The sequence below is a fragment of the Sorex fumeus genome, unplaced genomic scaffold, assembly GCF_029834395.1.
Source record: "Sorex fumeus unplaced genomic scaffold, SorFum_2.1 ptg000029l, whole genome shotgun sequence".
NCBI lineage: Eukaryota > Metazoa > Chordata > Mammalia > Eulipotyphla > Soricidae > Sorex > Sorex fumeus.
Genome location: NW_026606086.1, coordinates 17,656,066 through 17,682,395, shown reverse-complemented (window position 1 = coordinate 17,682,395; position 26,330 = coordinate 17,656,066). Strand labels below are relative to the sequence as shown.

The 26,330-nt window shown below is 66.1% G+C and overlaps 2 protein-coding genes across 2 annotated transcripts in view; one reads left to right on the top strand and one right to left on the bottom strand.

Annotated features, from left to right (window-relative positions):
- Positions 1-4,516: 4,516 nt before the first annotated feature.
- ACTG1 (actin gamma 1) lies at positions 4,517-6,622 on the top strand. The gene is made up of 4 exons (XM_056115791.1): positions 4,517-4,885; positions 5,110-5,548; positions 5,626-5,807; positions 5,911-6,622. The coding sequence occupies exons 1-4, from the start codon at positions 4,523-4,525 to the stop codon at positions 6,052-6,054; spliced, it is 1,128 nt and encodes a 375-aa protein (XP_055971766.1). The 5' UTR covers positions 4,517-4,522; the 3' UTR covers positions 6,055-6,622.
- Positions 6,623-21,464: 14,842 nt separating this feature from the next.
- Positions 21,465-26,330, bottom strand: part of BAHCC1 (BAH domain and coiled-coil containing 1) — a 31,529-nt gene continuing 26,663 nt past the window's right edge. Inside the window, exons 21-28 of the mRNA XM_056115810.1 lie at positions 26,201-26,315; positions 26,049-26,124; positions 25,859-25,967; positions 25,666-25,782; positions 25,408-25,581; positions 24,170-25,323; positions 23,411-23,647; positions 21,465-23,058 (exon numbers count right to left, since the gene is read on the bottom strand). Of these exons, the coding sequence (XP_055971785.1) occupies positions 22,852-23,058; positions 23,411-23,647; positions 24,170-25,323; positions 25,408-25,581; positions 25,666-25,782; positions 25,859-25,967; positions 26,049-26,124; positions 26,201-26,315 (2,189 nt within the window). The 3' untranslated portion in view covers positions 21,465-22,851. The remainder of the gene's footprint in view (positions 23,059-23,410; positions 23,648-24,169; positions 25,324-25,407; positions 25,582-25,665; positions 25,783-25,858; positions 25,968-26,048; positions 26,125-26,200; positions 26,316-26,330) is intronic.

The window sequence follows — 26,330 nt, the reverse complement described above, 5'->3', positions numbered from 1 at the left end:
CACACATGGGTCTGCAGGCACAGAAGCCTGTACATCAATCTACACGTGCACGTGCACATACAGACACGTACCACAGAGATCCATGTAGAGGTGGGTACACAGACATGCGTGTATGTACAAAGACCCATGCAAAGGCAGGTACACAGACATGGTGTATGCACACACAGAGATCCACGCAGAGGCAGGTACACAGACATGTGTGTATATACACAGAGACCCATGCAGTGGTAGGTACACGGATATGCGTGTATATACACAGAGACCCATGCAGAGGCGGGTACACGAACATGCATATATATAGAGACCCACGCAGAGGCAGGTACGCGGACATGGTGTATGTACACAGAGTCCCATGCAGAGGCAGGTCACAGACATGGTGTATGCACACACAGAGACCCACGCAGAGGCTGGTACACGGACATGCATGTATATACACAGAGGTGTGTACATGGACATGTGTGCACACACAGAGTCCCACACGGGCGGGTACACAGGCACACATGGACCCGATGCAGAAGCACAGGCCCCTGCACAGCGCACGGGAGCAGCTGTCCTCCCGCGGAGCCCACCCATCTGACGGGGCCCCCCAGCCCTCACAGGCAGTTACGAAGCTCTGCCGTGTGCAGGGCCCAGCTGGGGTTGAGAGAGAGACTGGCCACCCCTATGTGTCACTCCAGGAAGGGCACCCTCTCCTGCCACCCATGTGGTGAGGCCTGTTGGGATCTAGACCCCGTCGTGCAGGGCCAGTGTGCAGCTCTGGGCGGGCACCTGGGGTCAGGGCAGCGGGGCAATGCCAGCTGTGCGGCACCCGGCCACTGTGCTTCCAGAAGACAGGGTCCGTGTTCTTCGGGCAAGACGTGAGGATTAAGGGCTAAGGGATGGAATGCCCGAGCGCGGCTCCCTGCTGGTCCCCACATGAGCAAAGGAGAGGACAATGAGGAAAGCGTGTGGATGGGGATGAGCCCTTCCAGAAGTGCTTGGTCCCCAGCACTGCAGGGGCACCCACGCCCCAGCCCTGTCCGTGGTGGGGGGACGGGCACAGGGGCTTGGCCGCTTTCCCCTGCAGGGGCTTGAGCTCAAGCACGAAGCAGAGTCTGTGAACCCTGGCGGGACCACATGGCCCGCAGGCAGGTCAGGAGCCAGACACTCCAGGAGGCCAAAGAAATAGGCCCCGGGGCCTGAGTGATGGTAGAGGGGTTGGCATTTGCACTGCATGTGGCCAACCTGGGCTCGATTCCCATATGGTTCCTCTGAGCATCTGGGCCCAGGAGGGGAGGAAGGAGGGGAGGTAGGAGGAGGGGGAGAGAGAGAGACACAGAGACAAAGAGAGAGAGAGAGAGGCAGAGAGAGAGACACACAGAGACAGAGAGATAGAGACAGAGAGGGAGAGGGGGAGAGAGAGAAACAGAGAGACAGAGCGAGAGGAAGGGAGAGAGGGAGAGTGAGAGAGAAAGAGAGGAGGGAGAGCCAAGGTTGGAGCAAAAAGACCCAAGCAGCAGGCCACGTAATAGTTCAGCGGGGAGGGCATTTGCCTTGCAAACGGCTGACCCAGGTATGATCCCCAGCACCCCATATATGGTCCCTGAGCACAGCAGAAATGATTCCTGAGTGCAGCCAGATGTGGCCCCAAACCCAAGGCCACAACATTGAGCCTGAGGCTCTCTCTGGCACAGCTCGGAGAAACAGCAAGGCTGGCCGAGGTGCCGCTCTGCACCCACCCCTGGCCCTGATTCCACAAACCCGAGCACCCTTCAGGGTGCAGGTCGGGAGCCCGCCCTCCCCAGGGGCACCCATGGGTCACTCAGCTGCATGGAATCCCTCCTTCTCACTCACTTCCACAGCATGGGCAGCACTGAGCTGACTGCCACACAGAGTGGCCGCTGGCACCCAGCAAGCGGGGCCCAGGCTGCACCTGCCTGTGCCCTCGGCCCCTGCCCCATGCATGTCCTGGCCTCCCTGCAGGGCTACCCACTGCCCCACCCGGATCCCTTCCCAAGGGCGGGAACGAGGCGGTGGTGGCAGGCACCACCTGGTGGCAGTTTAGGGAAAGACAGCGGACCACACGTGCACCCCATTGCATCCTGACTTCAGGGCCCCAGGTCATTAAGCAGGAGCAGCAGAGAAGGCGAGGGGCTAAGGCTGCTGACAGCTGCGGCGCGAGGGTGGGGCAAGGTAGAGCACACAAGGCACCTCCAGCCTCCACCCAGTGCCCTGGACATCGATCTCTGAGGGTGTCGCCCGCCTCGGGGCCACACCTTGGCGCTACAGCAGCAGTCAGACCGCTGTCCCCTCTCTGCTGGCCTCTCCACCTGCAGGGGCGCATCCGCACAGCTGCTGAGGGGGCCGGGGCTCTGTGCAGGGGAGGGGCGGGCAGCGTGGGGGGGGCCCTAACCCTCCTGGCCCCCAACACAGGTGGAGGAATTCGCAAAGGTGGCCCCCAGGGAGGAGGCGTGTCTGGGGAGTCCTGAGAGGATGGGGTGGGCAGCAGTCCCGCGCATGCTCCGGGCTTGCCTGACCTGAGGCGCCAGGCACCGGGCAGCTCTGGGCACCTCTGCCCTTATCAGGTCAGCCCTGCACTGGCCCAGCCTCCAGATACCTCTTACGCAAGTCCAGAGCTGACCTTGCTGTGGACGCCCATTAACCACACCTGCGCCTGCCTCACCTTGGGTAGGGTAGGGGCTGGGAGGAGGGGCAACGGGCACAGGAGCCCCCAGTGCCAACTCCCGGGGCTGCTTGGTCAGCTGGGTGGGTAAGGTGAGAGTGGAGGACAGTGCTCCCAGAAGCCGAACCGTAGGGCCTCCCTCCACCTCCGCTCCCCAGGCAGAGATGCGGACACACGCCCCACCTCTGGGCAACCCCTAGCTGAGATGCAGGCGCACCCCCCACCTTTGGGGAACTCTGAGCTGAGACTCCCTCTGTCCCCAAGCTGAGATGCGGGCGTTCCCCCACCTCCCGCGGGGTACCCCAGATTGAGATGCGGGCACGCCCCCACCTCCCAGGGTACCAACCCCCGGCTGAGATGCGGGCACGCCCCCACCTCCCGGGGTACGCCAGGCTGAGATGTGGGGTGTCCCCCACCTCCTGGGGTACCCCAGGCTGAGATGCAGACACGCCCCCCACCTCCCGGGGTACCCCAGGCTGAGTTGCGCGCGCGCCCCCTTCCTGCCAGGCCCCCGGTCCCCAGCCCCGGGCGGGTCTGCAGCGCTCCCTCCCCCAGCCCAGGCTCCGGGGACGGGGTGGGCGCGGCCCCACGGGGTGACCTTGGGCGAGGCTGCACCGCGCGGCCCAGAGCCGAGTCCCCCCACGTTCTGCGTCCGGCGGGAGGGGCGCCGCTCCGGGCACGGTGGGCTCCCGCCCCTGCTCCCGAGACCGGGGGGCGCGGCCCGGAGGGGGTGGGGACGGTCCGCCCGCCCGCCCGCCGCCCCTTTGTCCCGCCGCCCAATCGGCGGCCGCCGTGACTAAATAAGGCCGGAGCGCGCCCCCCCCCCCCCCCCCCCCCCGGCCGCGGTGACTCAGGCCCGCGCGGCGACATCGCCAAATAAGGTCGCACACCTGCGGCCGCACCTTGACCCCCGCCCGGTGACACAGCGCGGGAGGGGCGCGCCCGCCCGGCGGCCCCGACCCCGGCCCCCCGCGCCCCGGCCACCCCGCGCCCCCCGCCCGGCCCGGCCCCCGCTCCTCGCCCAAACAAAGGCCTACAGCGCGGCGGCGACCCCCGCGCCGTCCCCAGGGCCCCGCTGCTGGGGACAGTCCCGCGCGGGACACCGTCGGCCACGCGCGCACGACCCCGAGGGTCGGCTGAGTCCGCGGCGGGGTGGCCGCGGCCCGGCCTCGGCGGGGCCCTGCCCGGTGTCCGCGCGGGTAGCCGCCCCCGGCGCGTGCCCCTGTCCGGGTGGGGTCGCGGAGCCCCCTCCCCGGCCCGGCCCGGGCGCGTCCCCCTAGACCCGGCGACCGGGGCGGCAGGTGCGCGCGGACCCCGCCCGGCCCCGGGCTCGGCCGGGCCTGCGGGACCCCCAGGGATGCGCGGCGGCCCGCGGCCCTGCCTCAGTTTCCCCAGTGCCGGGCTTCCGGATGGCGGCGCGGCCCGCCCGGCGGCCGGTTTCGGGGCGCAGCCCGGCAGGGGCGCGGCCGGCACGGGGCCGCGGCGCGCGGGGGCGGTGCGGGCGGGACCGTTGGGGGCGGCGCGGGCTGGGGGCGCGGCGGCGCGCGCGACCCCACGTGCCCCCGGCGGGCGGGCCAATGGGCGCCCGGCGTTCGGGAAAATCGCCATATATGGGCATGTTCTGGGGCCGCGCGCGCCGCCGCGCCCCGCGCGCCCCCGCGCCGGCTTAAATAGCGGCGGGGGAGGCCGCGCTCGGTCTCAGTCGCCGCCGCCACCCGCGCTTGCCTCCGTCGCCGCTCCGTCCGTCCGTTCCGCGCCCCGCGCCGCCGCCGCCGGTAAGGCCGGGAACAAAGGGCCGGGGGCGGGGGCGGGCGGGCGGGGGCGGCGGGCCCGACGCTGAGCCGCTCTTTGCAGATCGCCATGGAGGAGGAAATCGCCGCGCTCGTCATCGACAACGGCTCGGGCATGTGCAAGGCGGGCTTCGCGGGCGACGACGCGCCCCGCGCCGTGTTCCCGTCCATCGTGGGCCGCCCGCGCCACCAGGGCGTGATGGTGGGCATGGGCCAGAAGGACTCGTACGTGGGCGACGAGGCGCAGAGCAAGCGCGGCATCCTGACGCTCAAGTACCCCATCGAGCACGGCATCGTCACCAACTGGGACGACATGGAGAAGATCTGGCACCACACCTTCTACAACGAGCTGCGCGTGGCGCCCGAGGAGCACCCGGTGCTGCTGACGGAGGCGCCGCTGAACCCCAAGGCCAACCGCGAGAAGATGACCCAGGTAGGCCGCGCCCGCCCGCCCCGCCCGCGCGCGCCCCGCGCCGGGCCGCCGCTCACGCGCCTCTCTACCTTCCAGGGCTCGGGTCCGCGCGGCATTTCCTCCCGGAGCCTCAGGTTCTCTGGCGTGTGTGCTTGCGTGCTTTCCTCTCCTCACTCACACGGGGCATGCGGCATGCGTGGGGAGGGGGGCCGCGCCCGCGCGCGCTGACCGCCCTGTTCCCGCAGATCATGTTCGAGACCTTCAACACGCCCGCCATGTACGTGGCCATCCAGGCTGTGCTGTCCCTGTACGCCTCGGGCCGCACCACGGGCATCGTGATGGACTCCGGCGACGGGGTCACCCACACGGTGCCCATCTATGAGGGCTACGCGCTGCCCCACGCCATCCTGCGTCTGGACCTGGCCGGCCGGGACCTGACCGACTACCTCATGAAGATCCTCACGGAGCGCGGCTACAGCTTCACCACCACCGCCGAGCGGGAGATCGTGCGCGACATCAAGGAGAAGCTGTGCTACGTGGCGCTGGACTTCGAGCAGGAGATGGCCACGGCGGCCTCCTCATCCTCTCTGGAGAAGAGCTACGAGCTGCCCGACGGCCAGGTGATCACCATTGGCAATGAGCGTTTCCGCTGCCCGGAGGCGCTCTTCCAGCCCTCCTTCCTCGGTAGGTGCCCGCCCTGGGGGCCGCTGCGGGAGGCTGCACTGAGGGCGAGCGGAGGTAACAGGGGCGTGGCCTTACAGGCATGGAGTCTTGCGGCATCCACGAGACCACCTTCAACTCCATCATGAAGTGTGACGTGGACATCCGGAAGGACCTGTACGCCAACACGGTGCTCTCAGGGGGCACCACCATGTACCCGGGCATCGCCGACCGGATGCAGAAGGAGATCACAGCCCTGGCCCCCAGCACCATGAAGATCAAGGTGCGTCTGCGCCTTGGGCCGGGAGGGGGCCCACACGAGCTGGGGGGGTTGGGGTGGGGCAGCGGCACGCCCTGGGCTGAAACCTGCCTCCTTGTCTCTGCAGATCATCGCACCCCCTGAGCGCAAGTACTCGGTGTGGATCGGGGGCTCCATCCTGGCCTCGCTGTCCACCTTCCAGCAGATGTGGATCAGCAAGCAGGAGTATGACGAGTCGGGCCCCTCCATCGTCCACCGCAAATGCTTCTAAACGGACTGCAGAGGCTGCCCTGCAGGGAGGCGCCCGCCTGGCAGTGCCCTCCCGCAGCCCCCAAAACTGGAATCAGCCTGAGGGAAATCGTCCTTGAAGCTTACACTCTGAGCACTGGATCGTAGAGCTCGTTGCTGATTTTGACCTAGTATTCAAGTTAACTTCCTTTGGTATGTGTTTCAGCCCTGCACCTCGCCTGGGTTGGACCCCCAGCCCCTACGGCTGGCACCTAGGTGGTGGCGGCACGCGGATGCTCTGTCCACGGGCCGTGGGGCTCCTGAGCCGTGCGGGGTCTTGTCGTGGAACACCGCGACAGGGTCTGTCAAGAGACCGGTGCATGGGACCAATCCCTGTGGGCCTGGCGCCTCCCCAGCACCAGGCTCTTCACTTGCCTTGAGTTGGAACATGGTTGCATTCACACCTGTAAATTTATTCATTCTTTTAATTTATGTAAGGTTTTTTTTTGTACTCAATTCTTTAAGAGACAATTTTGGTTTTCTACTGTCATGTGAGAACATTAGGCCCAGCAACACGTCTTGTGAGGAAATAAAGAGCTGCGGTAACCGAGGAGCCCTGTGTGTGTGCTGGGGCCCTGGGGGGTGGGGGGGCGCAGCCTGCACTGGCTTGTGAGGTTCCCTTTAGGAGAGGGACCCTTGAATTCTCTATAGGGCACCCCAGGGTACAGTCGGCCCTGCAGTACCGTCGGGGAAGTAGAGCTGCCCCTATGAGGGCATGGCTGCAGGTGCCCCCTGGGGTGGCCTCAGAGCCCCAACGTGTAACTCTCTAGACCTAGGACAGATCTCCACGAGTGCTAAGAGAATGGTGCTACGGCCGGCCATATTTCAGTGGCTAAAGGGTTCCCCCCCACTCCAGGTGGGCTCTGGGAAGCCTTCTATATTCTTGGGTGCTGGAGGGTCCCAGGGAGTGGCCTCCCTCCCCAAGGGACCTTCCTTCGTCCTGTTGGGACCGCTCGGCCAGGGCCACAAGCAGCTAGGATGTTCTGGCAAGGAACTTCAGGTGCTGCTGCTTGCCAATGGACATAACTGCCAGTGACCACCACCCCCCCCCCCAAGCCCAGAGGGCAGCCTTGGCCACCACATAAGGGCCTTCAATGACAGGCACCTGTGGGCACTGCCTTGGCTCAGGTGCAGTTAGGGTGGGAGGGTGAGGGGTGAGGTTGTGCCCAGCACCCTGGGTCATCCCCTGAGACCACCCATCTCCCCTCCTCACATCTGACTTGGGAGGCTTGATGATGGGGTCACCTAGGGAAGGGGCTGTCACTGCTCTACGGATGGGTGACGCCCCTTCTTTGTATGGTTCCAGGCCCTGGCACAAGACAGCAGGGGGCTTGTCTCTAAGCCCCAGGCAAGGATACCCTGGGCCTCCCTCCAAGCCTGTTCCCCTTCCTCCCATGGAAGGTGCCTGTCCTTTCCATGCTGAGTGTCCTTTCCATGCTGACCTTGATGCCCAGGACTGCGGATGGACGCAGGGGAGGGCCAGGTGCAGCCACTTTGCTGGGCCCAGCTTCTTGGTGAGGTCCATGGGCTGAGCCGTGGCCCTGCCCTGTGGCTGTGGGGCAGCTGGGGTGACTGCAGGGATGGTGCCACAGCCCCCTGGGTGCCCTGGCACCGAGACCTGCAGTACTGGGCCTTGCGGCAGCAGATCCCATTTTCCATCCTCGGGCCTCTCCTGGCGTCTTCCCTCTGCAGCATCTGCTGCTGGGACGCCCCCTCTGAGGGTCAGTTCTGAAAGGATAAGGGCAGACGGTCCTTATCCTTTCCAGCACAGGCTAGTCCAGGTCTGCCGTCCATGTGGGCACCCCCCCAGCCCCTCAGCACGGTGCCCCAACACTGTTGGGGAGTGAGGCATGGCCTCAGGAGGGGCATATGCCCAGGCACAGCCCCTGGACCTCACTTCACAGACATCTGACCCCCACCATTCCCCAAATCCCGCTGCCCAGGGAGCCTTGGCACCCTGCGGGTCCCCATAAATGGCAGCAGAGCCCTCGGGGCAGGTGGTCGAGAGCACACTGTGAAGGTGCCTGGCCTGGTCCCCCTTGGCCTCACACCTGGTCCCTTGACCCACCAGCCTGCTTGGGTAACTGGCCATGAGGGGCCTCCTGAGGGCTGGGTGGAGGCCCCCAGAGAAAGCAGTTGTTTCCCCCAATTCTCCATGAGGCTGGGCCGGGTCATGCTCTCCGTGGGTCCCCACCTGACCCCTGTCATGCTCCCTCAGTGCAGGGGTGCAGCTACCCACCCCCCAGGAGCGGATCAGAAGGGGCAAGCCAGGTAGGGGCACAGCCTGGGTGCCCTCCTGCAGGCCGTCCTTTGCTGCCAACACTCACCTGGAGGTGGCGTGGGAACCACATAGGAGCGTCCCAGCTCTCTTCAAGGACAGTCACATGCCTGTGCCTCTGTCCCCAGGAGCCAGCCTCCGGCCCGCCTCCATGCGCAGGATGGAACTGCACCGTCCTCGCCCTCTGCCCAGAGCCCCGGGCTCCTGCACCGCTAGGGCTGTCCCGTGGCCAGCCTGGGCTCGCTCACCCCCGAGTGCTATCAGGAGTGAGCACAGAGCCAGGAGTAATACCTGGCCACGGATGTGGCCCCAAAACCAAAACAAAAGAACCCTGTTTCACCGCCCCCCTCTACACCGAGGTTCTGTAGAGCACACTGGGCAGTGCTGGGGACGAGCCCAACCTCCCTCTGCCCCGTACCCGGCCCTGGAGCCTGATGGATTTATTTGACTGCCTGCCAGCAGCACCTTGGCCAGTGGCTTGCTGGCTCTGAGTCCCCTGTCCTGGGCAGGCAGGAGGTGCCCTGTTCCCCCCTCTATACCCTGACCTGTGACCTCCTGTCCTAAGTGGCCAGACCCCTCTGCCTTCTTGCACCCCTGTGTCAGCACTCAGAAAGGTCACCCAGCCCTGAGAACAGACTGGGCGCTCGTCCGGCGGTGGCCTCCTCCCTGGATAAAGCGTGGCTTGAGCGCCCACCTGGAAAGGGGAGCAGCGGCTACTCTGGAGGACTTCCTGGCCAGTGTGCCCTGGGCTGCTGGAATACTGCGACCTCTGCACGACCTCTCTCCTGGGTTTGGCTTCCTGGTGCTGGAGGGCTGTGAGGTCCTGGGGCTCCAGCCCAGTCAGCCCCTGGGCCACACCCCAGCCTCCAGATTCCTCTCCAGGCCACTGAAGTGATTCCTTTTCTGGGTTGGGATGTTTTTGTTCTACTTCCGGGTCATACGCTGTGGTGCTCAGGGATCACTCCTGGCATTCCTCAGGGCCCATGTGGGATTCAGGGGGGAACTGGGCTCCTCTATGGTCAGTGCTCTCCCTGCAGCGCTGGGACCACCCTGGACTCAGCCAAGACTTTTTTTTTCAGATTTTTGGATCATGTCCAGTTGTGCCACTCCAGGCTGAGTTCAGGGGTGCATCAGGGGTGCTCAGGGACAGTACTGGGGTCTCCTGCATACAAGGCCAGCTCCTAACCGCTGGCATGCTCTCCGGCCTGTCCAAGTCTGGTGTAAGGGAACGAGATGGGTCCTTGGTGCAGGGGGTCAAGCCTGCTTGCTCCTTTTCTGTCAGGAGAGCTGCTTGCCTGAGCCTGAGCATGGCTCTGAGAAGCAGACACTGTGGGAGAGGCAGTGTGACAGAGCACTGCTGGAGAGCATTGTGGAGAGAGCAATATGAGAGAGCACTGTGATACTGTGGGAGAAAGCAGTCGGTTTCCCCTTCCTCATACTCTGGTGTCCATCTCCTGGGCAGGGAGAGAGAGGAGGGAGAGCAGGAATCAGGGTGGGATGGGTCCCCCAGACCCTGGCGAGGGTGGCTACAAAAGGTCCTGTGCATCCTGGTGGCTTATTGCACCGCCCTTTACAGGGGCCCGTGACTGGACACACGTGCATAGCATCACTGCCTGTGCCGTGGCACATCAGCATTGGGGGCGCCCGAGTGACCCACCCAGGGCTGTGGGCCTGCATGTGCCCCCATCAGGCCTAGCGGCCTGGACAAATGCGGGGCCTGAACCTGGGGGTGGAGCTGGCAGAGTGCTCCACTCTTGCAAAGGGGTGCCAGGGTGAGCAGTCGCGGGGCACCACGCCCACACCTGGAGGGTGGGGCCAACGCCAGCCCTTGGGATCCTCAATTCAGCCCTGGTAGAGCCATGGGGGGGGGGCAGTGTGGGCAGTGAGGGGCAGTTGGGGGTGGTACCCATGGCCGCTGAGACCCATCTGCAGTCCGGTGAGAAGGAAGGGGGCGGGGGCACTGTCCCCTGAGCACCAACCAAAAGTGACTCCTCCTGACTGCCCACCTGTCCCTTGGGTGACTGAGCCCATCTGCTGACCTCCCTGCGGGCGCCCTGGACCCTCCCAGCGGGAACTCAACCATGGCCGCCAATTCCGTAGCGCTGCAGCCACTGTCCTGGGACCAGGAGTCAGCTCGGTGCTCATCCAGTGGACCTGAAGGGGCTGGAGAGCACAGCAGCGAGCGCGCAGTAGCGAGAGCACAGGCCTGGTCCAATATAGAGCCACATGGTCCCTGGCACTGGCAGGCCCAAGCAGCACCCTTGTGCTGAAGGCCCAGTTGGCTGGGAACTGGGGTTTCCGGGTTGCCTGACGCCCTTTGGAAAGTGGCAGAGTGACGGCTAGGGGGACCGTGCAGGGCTTGAGCCTTGTGCCTTGCCTGTGACTGTGGTAGCCATACTGCTGAGTGCCCTGAGCACAGATGCAGGCAGAGTCCTTGAGCACTGCCCCAGAGACTTGAAAGTCAATACAGAAAAATCAAGAACCCAGTGCCTGGGCGGGGAACAGGGCCCTCTCCGCTGGATTCCCGCTCGCTGCTCCACATTTCAGGAGCTACCTCCTGCCCACTTGGGGCCCCAGCAGCAACCCCGCGGCACCCCAGTGTGGGGAGTGCCAGTAGGAACTGCCCAGAGGCGGGACACGCTAGGGAGCTGTCCAGGAAGCCTTATGTACCCCAGGGGTTTCCTGAGTGCTGGCCATGGGCACTGAGGCCTGAGTCAGAGGGGAGACCCTCAGAGCCACCCAGGGTCCCCCGCGTAGGGCCCAGGCTGCGGGTCGGGGTGGGGAAAAAGGGCCCTGCATGGCCAAAGAGTTCACTAGTGGCCACCCCACAAAGTTGTGTGGGCCTGCGGTCGGCTGAACCTGACTTTCGGGGTCAGCTCAGGGAGAAGGGAAGCTGCTTCCAGATTCACGGCTGGGGGAGGCCAGGAACACCTATCACCCTGCACCCCGACTGCAGGCCCTCAGTCTCAAAGATGCCTCCTGGGGCCAGGCAGGCACACAGATGCAGTGGGGGAGATGGATGCGGTGGGTACAGGTGGATGCAGTTGAGGTGGGCACAGCGGCAGAGGTTTAGAAGGGCAGGTGGGGCCAGTGTTCCCCTGCGAGACCCCAGGAACTGCAGGCGGGGAGAGCGAGGCGGGTACAGGATGGTAGTGCCTCTCTCCCTTACTTTCCGGTTTGGATCCGCACCCCGCGGTGCTCAGGAAGGACTCCTGGAGGCTCGGGGACCCTAGGCAGTACCAGGTGGAAAGGGGCCGCTGCTGTCCCGGTGCAATTTGCACAGCCCTCCCGGCTGCATTCTCTGTGCCCAGGTGGCTGATCCGCGGAGGGAGCCCCGCTTTCGCTGCAGCGGGAGACAGAGCCCGAGACCCTCCTAGCCGGCACCGTTCCCCACCTAAGGGTGCCCCCAGCCAGACGGCGGCGGGCAGTGGGGAAGGGGCCTGGGAGTCCTGGTTACTCCCAGAGCACAGACTCGGAAAAACCCTCCCGGTCATCGTCCCTAAGCTCGCGGGTCGGCGATTCGGGCCCCAGGGCAGCTCGGGCTTGCCCGTCGGTTCCGGGTCTCCCTTCCGTGCGGAAACGTTTGTTCTCTAACAATAGAGCCGGGTCCGGTGCTTTCGCCGCCCGGGCCTCACGGGAGGGCTCGGACGCCCGGAGGAGTGTGGGATCTGGGTCCCAGCGGCACCGGCCCGCGGCCGGATCCCCGTTCGGCCCAGGCTTCCGTGTGAGGGGCCCCGGACGCGCCCGCGGGCCCCACCGACCGCGTGAGTCCCATGGCCGAGCCCGGCTTGGCGCGGCGTGCATGCGCACATGGCGCGCTCCGATTGGATGCTGGTCAGCACTCACCTGTGATTGGCCCAAACAGCCGCGCTCCGGTTGGATGCTGGTCCGTGCTCACCCGTGATTGGCCTGGGCGGCCGCGCACTAGACCAATGGGAACGCGTCTCCTGGCAAGCGCGCGGACAGCGGGACTGGGGGTAGGGGGCGGCCTGTGCTCCTGACTCGGAATATTTAGGGAGGCGAGCCGGGACCCGGAGCTCGGAATTTGTATAGGCCTAAATCCGCGCAATCTGGGCCCTGAGAAACCCGTGCTTGGAGGACCCCGAGGGGCTGGCAAAGGTCCTGCCCAGGACAACCCTCGCTTCAGACCTCCTGTGTCTGCTGCTGGTAGAAATGCCGGCCCTTACCCTAGGGCCTCAGACGCTGGAACTGGAGCCGTGCTCTACCTTTGAGCCGCGTCCGAGACCCCAATGGAAATGAGTATTTTTTGTTTATAATGGAAAATGTTTCTATTTAAAGATTGAAGCTCTTGGTTCATAGGAAAGTAATCCGTGTGAATGGGAGGGGAGAGGGGGAATGCAATGTTGGGGTGGCTGTTTCAGAAACAGCTTGGCTCAGCTGGTCATCAACATGGTAGGTACCCAAAGACACTTAAGAGGTAGTACAGCAGGGAGGGCGCTTGATCCCCACCATCCCAAATAGTCCCCCGAGCACAGCCGGGAGTGATTCCTGAGAGCAGAGTCAGGAGTAAGCCCATCGCCGGGAGTGGGCCAAAGGAAAACCAAACAAAAAACCCAAAGACAATAAAGACCGGGACTTAGGAAGAAAAAGGGATCGTTATATGGTTCACAAACCAGGGGACAGCAGGGATAACGCACATATTCATCAGTAGGGCGAGGGCGAGACACCCGAGTAGGAAATGGCACAGCCTCACAGGCCAGAAAGCCCTGAGTACTGAGAGGGCTCGAGGCTGGCGGCTGGCGGGTCTGCCTACAAACAAGGGGCCAAGAGTTGGATTCCCTGAGCTGCTGGCCTGCGCCGAGAGCTCCCCGCCGCTCTGCTGTGCTGGTCTGTGCTTCTTGGAGCTGGAGCCCAATTTCTGCAACTCTGGCTGCTCCACGGCTTAGGAAGTGAGCCGGGAGCGCCCCCCCACCCCCCGCAAGCACCACCCCCTGACGGGTGGGACTACCCCCAGCCTCACTCCTACCGGCACCCCAGCATCCTAGGAGAGAGAGGAAGGCGGAAAATGTGGAATGTCACTAAGCTCATTTAAGTCGTCTTTTGAAAGGAAGGAAGTTCTGATAGCTTCACAGGAAACTTTATGACACAGAGCAGACACAAAGGCTCGTGTGATCGCAGGGGACAGACCGAGCACGGGGAGGTCACAGAGACAGAAATAGACTGGCAATAGCGAGGGGGAGGGAAGTCCCTGCAAGGAGTACCAAGTTCCTGTGTGAGTGATGAGAAAGTTCTGGAAGCAGCCAGCGTGCTGGCTCGGAGCAGAGGGACTACTTGACACTCAGGCTGCTCGGGAAAGGCACGCGGTGATCTTATAGCGCGAACACTTGCCCCTAACCCTACGCCTAGACATGGGGAGAAGGGCGCAGGGCTGTGCGGAGCCCGCCTGGCGAGGGGCCTCTGCCTGCCTGCTGTGTCCAGTACCAGGGCTCTGCAGAACATACGTTTTGGGGAGTCCTCTGTTTGGGGAGCACATAATCCCCAGGGGGTGCGACTGGACCCAGCTCCTGGGAGGGCCCCCAGCTCCGGAACCTGCCCCTTCCAGTCCCCCAAGCCGCTCGGGGTCCGCCCCAGCCAAAAGGGCGCCTAGCGAGCGGCAGTCTGCGCCTCTCATTTGCTTCGGGCCACACCGGGCAGCAGGGGGCTCTTCTCCGCTCAGCGCCCGGGGAGGGGACCCTGGCGCCCGGCGATACCTGGGATGGGACCCCCGGGGCCGCCCCTGGGCTCCTTTCTGGGTCCTAAGCTGTCTAAGAGCCGAGGCGGATGGCGGGGCTCCAGGGGCGGGGGCGGGAAGGCAGCGCCCCGAGGCCCCGCGCCGCCCCCGCCGGCCGCTAGGGGGCGCGCCTGCCCTGCTGCAGCGGCGGGCGGCGCCGACATTGGTCTCCAGGTTCTCGTCGCGGCGAGGCGAGGCGAGGCGAGGCGGGGCGGGGGGCGGCAGGCTCGGCCGGCACCCGGGGCGGGGCGAGCTGGCCCTGACCGAACGGCCTCCGGGCTGGGGACGGCGCGATGCGGCCGCGCTGCCCAGGGATGCCTGCTGTCCGCTGGGGCCTCACCCAGCCCCGGGAGAGACAGCTGGGGCCCCCGGGGCCACGAAACAGGCGTCGGGAGGGAACGGCCACACCGAGGCTCCTCCCCACCCCTGACCCTCCCGGGATCTCCCCCACCCCGACCCTCCCGGGCTCCTCCCACCCCCTCCTTCCAGGGTTCTCCCCCACCCCTGACCCTCCCAGGCTCTCCCCCAACCCCCTCTTCTGTCAGCCCACAATAGGACCTGGTTCTGGCTGCGTCCTTGAGCCATCATGGCCAGAGGGGAAGTACCTGCTGACCTGGCCCTGCGCTGTCCCAGCAGTACTTGGCAGGTCCCTGTGCTTCAGGCAGCCCAAGAGCTGCTGGTCACTCACTGGACATCAAGGGCAAGACGTGCATGGTCCGGCTGCCCGGAGTGATGGTGATGTCACCCTGCCGTGGAGGAGGAAGCAAAGGCTCTTTAGAGAGGGCCTGGCTGGATGGTGGCTGGTCAGAGGCCTGGCCAGGGCCAGAGACCCCCAGCAGATGCCTGGAGCCCCCGCTGGAGGGTCACGGAACAGCTGCCCTGTCCTCAAGGCCTCCCGAGGGGCTTCCGCTCCAGGTGGGCGCCTGGAGGCCCCAGCCGTCTCCTGTCTGCTTCCTCTCCCCCGGCCGCCCCTTCCTCCGGCCTCTGCCTGGACAGCTGCTCCCTTCCGGAGGCGGGCATGTGATGGCCAGGGACTGGACCCCACGCTGCAGCTGTGGAGCCCTCGGAGGGCCGAGCTGTGGGCGGCTGAGCACGCTGTGGCTCCCGCAGCTCCAGGCCCTGGCTCAGGGCCCGCCCCTCTCGGGCTGGGGTGGGGGAGCCGGTCCCACCCAGCCCCTCACTCGCTCCCCTCCTCTTTCCGGCTCACTGGGCTCCCAGCCACCCCGATGGGGCCTGTTTAATTGATTCAATTTGTCCAACAGTAAAAACACTGGGCAGATGTGAGCGTCGGGCGCCCCGCCCCCCGGAGCTGCCAGACACCTGCCAAGGCCGGGCTGGGCGTCCTTCCCGGGCGCCCGCAGCCCAGCAGGGCCAGGCCCAGCCGGACTCAGCCGCGGGGATGGCAGGCCCATCCAGGGCACAGCACACGGCCTCGGGGCCGCCGGGAGGGGCCCAAGACCCGAACACAAGTGAAAGAGAGAGACGCCCTCGCCCAAACGCCAGGGTGCCCGGTGCCCAGCCCGGCTCCTGGGCGAGCACTCCTGCCGTGAGCCCCGCAACCGCCGTTAATGCTGGGCGGTAAAGGGGCCCCACCTGCTTCCGAGGGCCCCCCCCACCCCCCGGTCAGGGCACTCCCGGCTCGTGTTTGGGGGCTTTTCCCCCACTTCCCAGAAGACGCGGGGGCTGAGCAAGGTCAGCCCCAGCCCGGCAGTCCCCGCGGCGCCCGCGGCTCCCCCCACCCCGCCCCTCCCGCTCGGGTCCCCCAGCGCCCCAACCCCTCGAGCAGGGCCTGGAGGTGGAAACGCGGCTCGGCCGAGCCAAGAACAAAAGGGAGCCCCGCCCCGGCCCGCCGCGCGGCAGCCAATGAACACGGCCGCCGCCCGAGGCGCGCTCGGATTGGATGCGCCGCGGCCAATCGGGCGCTGGGGCGGGGCTGGCCCACGTGGGGCGGCGGCGTCTCTGGGCCTGGCAGGCGGGACTCGTCGTCCCCCTCACCCCGCGTCCCCCGCACTCCGCCCCCGCGGCCCTGCTCCCTGCGCCCCGCACCCCGAGACCCCCGAGGCCCTGCCCTCCGCGGCCCCGCACCCCGCGCCCCCGCATCCCCCATGCGGCCCCTGCATCCCGCGCGTTCGGCGCCCCGCACCCCTGCACCCCGCGCCCCCAGGCCGTGCCCGCCCCGACCCTGCTGTAGGGCTGCAGACCTGCGCGTGGCTTCTGATCCCGCCTCCCCTGAGCCCGGGAACTGGGGGAACAGAACCGGGAGAGTGTCACCTGGTTGGACAGTGCTGCCGTCAGTCCATTCACTCCACGGAGTCCGTTTCCGGCCTTCTGCCCAGGCGGTGTCCTATCCACACCAACTGGGTGCCTGCGGGTACCAACTGCTGTGCTGGGGGTCACCGACACATCCTCTGTCCCCATCTCCAGAGGACCGAGGGCGGCCTCTCCCCGGGAGCAGCCCCAGGTACAGGAGATGCTCTTGGGGGAACCGAACCGGCAGCTGATGCTGCACTGGGCAGCCCACTGGGCCCTCTACAGCTGGGGGGGGGAGGCCATGGCAGAGGGAGGGAACAGCACCGTGAGGTCAGCGATGACAGGGACACCCAGGGGAAGCCCAGAAAGGGCTGGTCAGGGCTCCGCCAAACTCCTCCCTCTATCTCTCCCCATCCTGCAAAGGGGAAAAGACAGGAGGCAGGTGCAAGGAACCAGGCAGGCAGCTGCCTCCTCTAAGAGGCCCTCCTGGGTGCACCACTGTCATCAAAGCTATCACAGGGCCCTGGTCTTATGTGGCATCTTCTCTGCTCCCCTGGGGTTAAGGAGGAACAGGCCTGCGTTTCCCTGGGTGAGCTCAGTAGGGGGGGGCTCTTGAGGGCAGGGGAGGGATAGGTTTAGAACGACCTGGCAAACTTTTCCAGAATGGGACAGGGCCTCAGGGCCCAGGGAGGAAAGGGGGTGTCCAGGCTTCCTGCCAGGCTGAGGATGGAGCCCCTGCAGAGGGCACCCTGAAGGCACAGGACTGAGACAGGCGAGAGCAGGCAGAAAGGAGGGAACTGCAGGCTACAAGGATGGCGTGCGTGAGAGCTCTGAGTCAGAGGGCCTGGCCCAGGCGCCTGCCTCTATCTCCCCCACCCGCCATCGTGGGGCAGGGACCGTGTGCCCCTTGCTACTCGTGTGTGCCCTAGGCTCACGTTCCTATCGCTCTTACTTTCCAGTTTTGGGAGCGTTGCCGCAAGGCCTCATGGGTGGTGAGTGAAAGCATGACCCCCACCCAGCAGGGGCTGCTGGCACTGCCACCTGTGCCATGTCCCCTTCCTGTGCTGGGCACCCAGCAGGGAAGACCAAGGGGTGGATGGAGCAGCGAGCCTGACCGCTAACGGCCTCTTTCCAGCTCTGGGGGCTGAGTAAAGGTTTGTGCCTGTGAGCTGCTGACCTCAGTTGGGGTCACCTTTTCCTGGGGGAGGAGCCCACCCACCCTTGAGGGGGGCTGAGATTCATTTTTGGCATTGGTCTTTTTGAATTGCTTCTGGCAATGCTCAGGGGTTACTCCTGCTCTGCACTCGGAATTACTCCTGGTGGTGCTTGGGGGACCATATGGGATGCCAGGGATCAAACCCAGGTTGGCTGTATGCAAGGCCCTATCTGTTGTACTATGGGTCTGGCCCCCAGGCCTGAAATTTCTGGCATGGCTGAGCCCCCTTCCAGGGAGACAGCAGAAGGGACTCTGAGGACACCCACAGAGGTGGGCAGGATGCTGAGTTCTGGACACAGTCTACATCTGTCCCCTGTGCTCCGTCGTTCCCATCTCATCTGTCACTTGCCCTTCCAGCTCCTCTTGTTGTAGGATGGTCAGTCCTGTCCCCGATTGTGGGTATTGGAACCTCTCACAGTGGGTCAGCCCCTTTGTTCCGTCAGCAGCTCAGGGGGCTCCTGGGTGTCCGCTTGGCCCCGCAGCCTCCCGTGGCGGGCATCTGCTTAAGACCAGGTGGACCAGGGCTTCAGTTCATGTAGTTCAAGGTCAAAGCTGACTCAGTAGCAAGAAAATATAAGATGAAGCGTTAAATCTAAAGTTCAGACTAAACACCAAACACTTTGGGACAAATATCCCCCATATTCAACACGGACCATAGTTGCACTGAAAGTAACTACGGATCCGAACATCAAATTAGACTGGACAGCTGATGATTTAACAGTGGGCACCGCTGGGGTCAGATGCTCGGTCCCGCCGTGGCCAGTACCTGCCCAGAAGGGAGGCTTCAGCGCAGAGCTGGCCCGCGCTGGACAAGCAGGGGCCGACACCCACGTGGCCGCTGAGGCCGGCTGCAGTCAGTCCATCCAGCTGAGGGACCCAGTCACCTCCTGATTGGCCAAGCGGTGGTCACGTGGGCCACACTGGCTGCGGGGGGAGGGGGAGGCCCCGAGATTGGTTGGCCGCGGCACGTGACCGGCCCCAGCGCTCCTTGGATCCCTCGGACTCCCCCCTCCCCCCCCTGCAGGGGTCTGTCCGTGGGCCAGTGCACAGTCCCCACGGAGCCCCCCGAGTCTGTCTTTTGCAAGGGCAGAGGTGGGCTCCCGGGGCCTGCAGGGCAACTGACCCCAGCAGGGGCGGGGGGGCACTGGCCGGTTTCCCAGGGGCTTCCGGCGCCCTACCTCCTCTGTGTGGGGCACGGTTGCGCCCAATAGGATGACAGTGACAGTGTCACTGGCACTGGCCTTTAGCAGAACTTGTTGGAGGCCGGTCAGATGTTCACTGGACGGGAGGGCAGGGGGAGCGGGGGCCAGGACGTCAGGGGGGCTGGGTTGTCGGCTGGGGGGGGTTCCCCGAGCAGTTTGTCGGTCAGGAGGGGCAGGGGCTGGGGACCAAAGGATGGGGGCCTGGTGGGCACGGCATGTGGCCCCCAGAGGTAGAGGGCACAGTAGGCAGGTCCCGGGTGCTCCTGTGGGCAGCGCATGGGTCTAAGCCACTGGCCTGGGGCAGGTGTCTCTCCAGCTGGATGACCAACCCCATGTTGTGCCGCGGCCTTGCCCCGATGAACCCCCAGGAGCCCACCACAGTGCCACGGGAGCTCCTCACCAGGAGGGTGAAGGATGGGGGCCCATGGGCCCTCCCAGCGAGAGGCCAGTTTCACCAACATCCTTTCTGTATGAGCAGGGCAGTACAGAGGGGTCAGGCAGGGCGTCCTCAGCTCCCCTACCCACCCGCAGTCCCGAGTGTAGTGGGGAGTGCGCAGGGGAGGCTGCTGCATGGAGACCAGACCCCTCCTCACCAGGCACTTCCCTGCCCACGCTGGAGCAGCAAGCTGCCTCAGTTTGTCTTCCCGTCTCAGGCGCTGCCTCCCCACCTCAGCTGAGGGTTCAGCTGCAGGGCCCCCCTTTCCCCGCGATCACTCGCCAGGAAAGGCAGGAACCCCCACACCTCGTGTCTTGCTTAGGGGTTGCAGGCGGCGGGGGGGGGGGGGGAGCTCCGGGGCGTGATTGGGGCAACACGCCTGACCCCCACCCTACCTACTGCCCTGGGCCCAAGCAGGTGGCCAAGGCTGGCTTGCCCGAAGGGATGCTGGCGGGCCCTGTTAGGTGGGGCTCTTCCTCCCTGGGAAGAATCTCCCATCACAGACTCGGGGGGCCGGGAGGGGCCACCTGGCCACCAGCCCAGCGCCGTAAGTGCTCAGACGGCCCTGCTGGACACAGGCCAGGGCCCAGCCCCCAGCTCCCGGCCCCCTGCCCTGGTCTGGGCAGACAATTAAGGCCCCTAGTCCCCAACTGGTTTGTGGTATTAAAAACGAATTGTGATCCGCCGGGCTGTCATTTCTACCTGATAAAACATCACTCGTATTGATCCTGTGCAGCCGGCTCACCATTCATCTTGCTGCAGCCGCTCACATAATGGCTCGTTTGTCTTGATCGAAGTGCAGCCCCGGCTTAACCCTTGGGGTCCCACAGTCTCTGGCCCCGCCCTCCCCCGGCCCTGCCCTGGCCACCAGAACCCACGCCGAGCCCAGGCCTTGTTCTGTTTTGTGCTTTTCTTTGTGTGTTTTGGTGCTGGTTTGGTTTGGGGCCACACCCAGCGGTCCTCAGGAGCACTCAGGGCTCACTCTGCCACGACAGGGACCGAGCCTGGGTGGGCCTGGGCCAGGCTGCGCCTTCCTGCCTGTGTCGCATGTGGCTTTTGGCTGCTGGGACCCTGGGCCACGCTCAGAGCTTACTTGCGGCTCTGTGCTCAGGTAGGCTGCGTGTGGTGCCGAGATCCACTTTGATCATCGTGCGAAGGCAGCGCCCTGCCCACTGCAGTCTCCTGCTTCCCTGTCCCCACACTTGCCGCCCTCCACCTCATCCCTGCAGTGGCTCGAGGCCTCTGAGTGTGGCTGGGGCCTCACCTTCGTGCTTGTCACTGTCCAGGACCCCTCCCTGCACTCGGGCTGGGAGCTGCCACCGCAGCCTTGCCCTTCCTCAGCGCAGGTCCGTCCGTTTGGGGCTTTCTTCCAGGAAGCCCTCTGGCGAGTTCTGTGCTGCCTCAGGTGTCCCTGTGGCCGACCCCTGCAGCCAGGGCTCTGTGCTCTGACCCCGCTCCAGGCTGCGGCGTCAGCACTGTCCTGTCACCTGCTCTTCCTGGTGCCCCGTGTGCCCGCCCGCCGGAAGCTGTGGGTTCCGGGCAGTCCCCAAGCCCGCAGGCGCCTTTGCACCCCGCACCCTCAGGCCGGGTCCTTCAGGTGTGCATGGCACCGACGCCCCCTTACTCTCGCAGCAGGACCAGCAGGGGCTGCGCTGTCGGAGGGGCCTGAGGCCAAGGACTCTCAGGCCCCTGGGAGTGGGTGTGTGCCCGCCTTCCGCCAGCCCCGCTGGAGGCCGGCCTCCCCCACACCCCACCCCGGTTGCATGCGGGATCATACTACATCCTCTGTGTCCTCACCCCCGTGTCCTGACCCCTCCCGTGTCCTACTCCCTCCCGTGTCCTGGACCCCTTGTGTCATGCACACACACACACACACACAAACACACACACACACACACACACACGTCCAGCACTGGCTTCCCATGACCTGCACCCCTCCATGTCCTGTCTGGCACACAGGCCGCAGGTGTGGCCGGCAGGCAGGGGCAGCTCCAGAGTGTCCTTGTGAGAAGTAACCATGATGGTTCCCTCCACCGAGGTTGCGTGTGTCTGGGAGGCAGACACGCCCTGCCCTAGTCAGTCACAGCTGTGGCTCCCGAGAGTGTAGAGTTCAGGTGCCATCAACATCTGACCTGCAGGCCCCTGGGTCTGTGCCTGTGGGACTAGCCCCTTACCATGTCCACTTGGGTGCCCTCCCGGGCAGCGGCCACGCCCCCGTGTGCCCCTGCTGCCCAGCTGTGCCCGCGTCGCCCGCCTGTATTCAGTCGCCACAAGTTGTCGATAAAAAAATTTAATACTAAAATGCCTTTACACAGAGTTTGCTGCTCACTGAGCCGTGTGCCGCCTGCCCAGTGCTGACAGAGACCCCCAGGCCCAGCCCTGCATGGACCCTGGCGACAGCATGGCTCGCACGCTCACGGCGGCTGGGGAGAGGAACTGCTGCCTTCTTGCATGTCCTGATCCCGCCACCGTCTCCAGGATGGCCACCAGGAATGAATATTGCACTCGGCCGAGACAAAAGGGAGCCGGGTGGGAGAGGTGAGCAGGTGGGGCCCCGGTGTCCCCGGCGGGAGAGGTGAGCGGGTGGGGCCCCGGTGTCCCTGCACATCCATGGCACCTCCAGGATGGGAGAAGGGACCCCAAAGATGGTGTCCTGGGTGGAAAGAAAGAGGCCAAGAGGGCCGGGGTCGGGGGGCCCTGGACTGGGCATCACACAAGTCCTCACAAAGATCAGGGGTGAATGGGAGTTTTCCGGGGCACTGGTGGTCCAGGCGCCCAACGGTGGACTGGGAGCACAGGGCCCTCAGGGCATTTGGGGACACGCTGCAGGTCACAGGGGTCTGTGGAATTCTTATAGGTCCTGAGACAGCCACCCCCCCCACAGTGGCCCTGGGGGGTCCCCTGCCCTGGGGGGTCTGGGCAGTTGGGACAGAGCCCACCAGTCCCTGCACCCCCCTGAGCAGCCACAGGAAGGGTTGGGGGGACTGGCAGGGGGTCCACAGACCAGTCAGGGGAACAAAGGTCACAATAACTTGGAATATCCCAGAAATAAAATCCAAACATCAACATTTAGTATCAATACTTTAAAATATTTGTTCACTTTGTTTCAAACAGAGGGAAGGTGGGGTGCCACTGTGCGGGGCCCAGCCCTGCCCTAACACTCTTTCCTAGGAGACGGGTTCCAGGGCGGTAAGTCGGGCAGGACCCCGCCTTAGGACCCCAGAGCGCGGGCCCCCTTCCCAGCCACCTGCCCTCGCTCACAGACGCAGCTGCCGGAGCTCAGTCAGGCTGGGGAAAACAGTGCATTTTCACAGAAAACCCCAGAACGAAATCCCTGCACACACGCGTGCACACGCACACGCTCACACACGCACACACTCACCCTCGTCACGCACATGGGGAACGCTCCCCACCACGTTTTCCCATAAAATTCCCCGCAGAAATACACTATTTACAGAGAGAAATAAATAGACACACACACCTGATTTCTGCGTTCCCTGGTGGGAGACAGTCGGAGGTACTAGGGAGAATATGGCTTGGATTCGAATCCCGTGAACTGCCCGCCGAGCACTGCGGCCCCCTCCGGGTCCCCGCACCTCGCGCCCTCCAGGGAAGATAACAGAAAGCCCGGGCGGGCCGCCGGGCGCCCTGTCCCGGCCCACGGCGCCTAGCACAGGATGGGCACGCCCTCAGCCGTCACCAGGCGGCCCGTGGTGGGGTCGTAGGTGCCCGCCAGGTAGTACAGGTCCTGCCGGTCTTGGCACTTGCGGCCCCGCGTCATCTGCTCGTACTGCTCGCGCGCCACCACCTGGCACTTGTGGGAGATGGTCTGCACGTCGTTCTCGTCCTGGTGGCAGGACTGGTACAAGGCGTGCTGCGGGGCGGGAGGAGCCGCTGTGGCCGCGCCCCGCCCCCATCCCAACCCGCCCCTGGCAACAGCCCCGCCCCCGGCTTCCGCCTCAGCCAATCCTAACGCGCCCACGGCCCAGCCCCGCCCCCAACGCCAGCTTCGTCCTCGCACAAGCCCCACCTCCTAGACACTAGCCCCGCCCCTTAACCCAGTCCCACCTCGCCCCAGCCAGACCCTGGCCCCACCCACGGCCTAGATCGAGCTCCGCCTCTTCACAGCCTCCATCACTCCCCTCGGCACTCGCCCCGCCCCGCCCCCCTGCAGCCAGGGGTCGCATCCTGGGTTCTCAGGGGTCGGGACACGCGGCCGCCCTCACCTTCCCGTCGCTCTGCCGCTTGCCCAGCTTGGTCTCCTCGGGGTGGTAGAACCACTTGACCTTGACCACCATGTTGCTGCCCCAGGACTCCCACATGCTCTCGATGCGACCGATGTAGGGCAGGTTGGGGCGCCCGGCCGACAGGAAGACGGCGCAGTCCCCCACGCGCAGCGTCTCCTTGCCGCGCACGATGGCCTTGTAGAACAGCTTCCGGCCCTTCCCCTTCACGCCGCGGCGCTGCAGGAGGGGGGGCGCTCAGCACGGGGGGCCAGAGGTGCGGGGGGGGGGCTGGGGCGGGTGGGGGCGGCGAAGGGTGCAGGGGAAGGCTGGGGGGGCGCCGAGGGGTGCAGGAGCAGGCGGGGGCGGCGAGGGGTGCACCCGGCAGCTTTGGGGGCCACCCTCGCAGGCTCCGGGACGGACAGGCAGGCGTCTGTGCTGAAGACTTGACCCGGCTGCCCAGTACCACCCAGAACTGCCAGGAGGAGCCGGGACCTCGCGTGGGTGCCCCAGATCCCGGTGTCCCCAGTTGGGGCTCACGGGACACGGCCCTGCCTTCCGCCCCCCAGAACACAGGTGGGCGTCTTCTCTTGGCCTGGCTGTGCTGGGGAGCCACATGGGGTGCCGGGGATGTAACCTGGGTCAGTACCCCAGGCCACTGTCCTATCGCTCTAGCCCTCGAGTCCCCCTTTCCCAAAGTCGCAGAGGAGCCAGAAGCCCCCCAGCAGAGGGCGGGTGGGCGGAGGAGGCGGCCCGGCCTACCTGGGTGGGGCTCCCGGACCACTTCCAGAGCTGCCGGGCCGGCAGGAAGGCCGAGATCTTTGGCCGGTTCTCCACGGAGGGCAGCCGCTGCCTCCGCGCGAGCTCTTTGGAGAAGCCCCCCGCGTCCTTGCGCCGCAGCCGGGCCTTCCCGCCGCCCCCGGGGCCTGGGCCGGGGCCCCCGTTGGCCACGGCGGTGCGGGACAGGAAGCAGCGCGGCGCGTGGGGCGCGCCGCCCTTGGGACGCAGGGCCTCGGGCTGCGCCAGCAGGGCGGGCACCGGGTGCGAGAGGCAGCGCGGGAGCAGCAGCGCGGGGTCCTCGTCGTCGGAGCTGCAGGAGGAGCCGTCGTCCGAGGAACAGAGGCTGGAGGTGGACAGGGAGCCGGAGGACGAAGAGGTGGAGGAGCCGGAGGACGAGGAGGACACGGAGAGGCGGGCGAGGAAGCGCGCGGGCACGCCGGGGGCCAGCCCGGGCGCCTCGTCCTCCTCGTCCGAGTAGGAGCTGTGGCAGTCACTGTCGCAGGGCAGCGGGAAGTCGGCCTGACCCGAGAACTTGCGCAGCGCCAGCCCCATGGGCAGGGGGTGCCCGGGCGCGCGGCCCTTGCGGTCCTTGGCCAACAGCGCCGGGTGTGCATAGCTGGGGCTGGGCAGGGGTCGCCCCAGCTTGGGCGCCAGCCCCTTGTCGCCCGCCAGCAGCGTCTTGCAGGCCTTGTTCTTAGGGGAGGTTACGCCCTCGTGGTCCAGCTTGACCAGGAACTCGCCCGCCGCCCGCCGCCGCCCGCCCTTCTCCGCCTCGGCCCTCTCGGCCTTCTTGGCGCGCAGCAGCTTGTGGGCGCCCCCAGGCAGGCCCTGCGCGGGGGCTGCACCAAAGGGCGCGTAGGGGCCGGCCAGGCTGCTGAAGGAGTCGGCGCGGAAGGCCGTGCCGAACACGGGCGCGGCCACCGCGGCGGGGAAGAGGCCCTCGCGGGCGCGCAGCCGCCGGCCGCCCAGCTGGAAGAGGTTCTGCAGCACGCCCGGTGCCTTGCCCGCCGCAGCCGCCTTGCGCTTGGTCTGCGCCACCGCCGACCAGCTCAGCAGGGGGCCGCCCCGCCGACCCAGGAGGTGCTCGGCGACCCCCGCGGGGGGCTTGGCACCGGGGTTCAGCAGCTCGGCTTTGCCTGCAACGGGAGGGAGGAAGGTGGATCGTCGGTGGTCCCCAGCTCCTCCCGGTCCCCCGGGGGCTCGGTCCTCCCCACGCTTACCAGCTCTGTCTCTGCCGGGGGTCTTCTTCCCAGGGGCCTTGCAGGCTTCCGAGCCGTCGTGCGTCTTGGGGGACAGGCTGGGGGCGGTCTCGCTGGGTGGGGCGGACTCGCAAGCCGCCTTCTTGGTCCTGCGGCAGCTGCCCGGCACCAGAAGGGCAGGGGAGGGCTCCGTGCCTGGGGGGCCAGGGGGAGGCAGCGGGCTCAGCGCGCGGCCACCAGAAGGGGAGCGGGGAGGCCCGGCGGGGGTCCCGGGCTCACACTGAATCTTGAAGTCGGGCGGCAGCAGACGGATGTTGGACACCGCGATGTGACCCATGTCCCCGTCGTCGAACTCCACCAGCACGGAGTCCAGCTCCTCCTCGTCGCTGGACGCGCCTGCGGAGGGTCCCCGCTGAGCAGCTGCAGGGGCGCCTGCCGCCGGCCCCGCGCGCCCCGCCCCCTCCGTGCTCACCCCGGACCACGTTTCCGGGGTACAGGCAGCGGGACTTCTGGCTCCAGTAGGCGCAGACCCTGGTGCCCGGCGGGAGAGACCTGCTGGACTGAGGCCGCACGTCCAGAACCTGGCGGGCGGGGGTGGCCGTGAGCGCGGCGCCCATGCGCAGGGCCCCGGGGGGGGGGGGGTCGCCCAGACCCCGGCTCACCGCCTCCTGCAGCAGCTGCTCCAGGGAGTAGACGCGCGGACGGTTCCCTCGCTCGCCCTCGATGACGATGCTGTAGCTGGTGGGGGGGGGCGGGGCGTCAGGAGCGGCGGCGGGGGCGGCGCAGGCCCGCCCCCACCGGCCCCCAGACTCACATGTCGGGCGGTTGCAGCGTCCGCACGCTGCCCGCGTACAGCAGGCTGTCCTCCTTGGGGATGAGCACGGGCAGCCCGTCCTGCAGGTCCTCCTTGTGGATGGTGCAGGAGCGCGCTGTGGGCGGGAGTC

Coding starts and splice junctions, on each gene's coding strand:
- ACTG1 (XM_056115791.1), top strand. CDS start 4,523: ATGGAGGAGGAAATCGCCGCGCTCGTCATCGACAACGGCTCGGGCATG. Junction 5,549..5,625: donor CTTCCAGCCCTCCTTCCTCG/GTAGGTGCCCGC, acceptor GTGGCCTTACAG/GCATGGAGTCTTGCGGCATC. Junction 5,808..5,910: donor CCAGCACCATGAAGATCAAG/GTGCGTCTGCGC, acceptor TTGTCTCTGCAG/ATCATCGCACCCCCTGAGCG.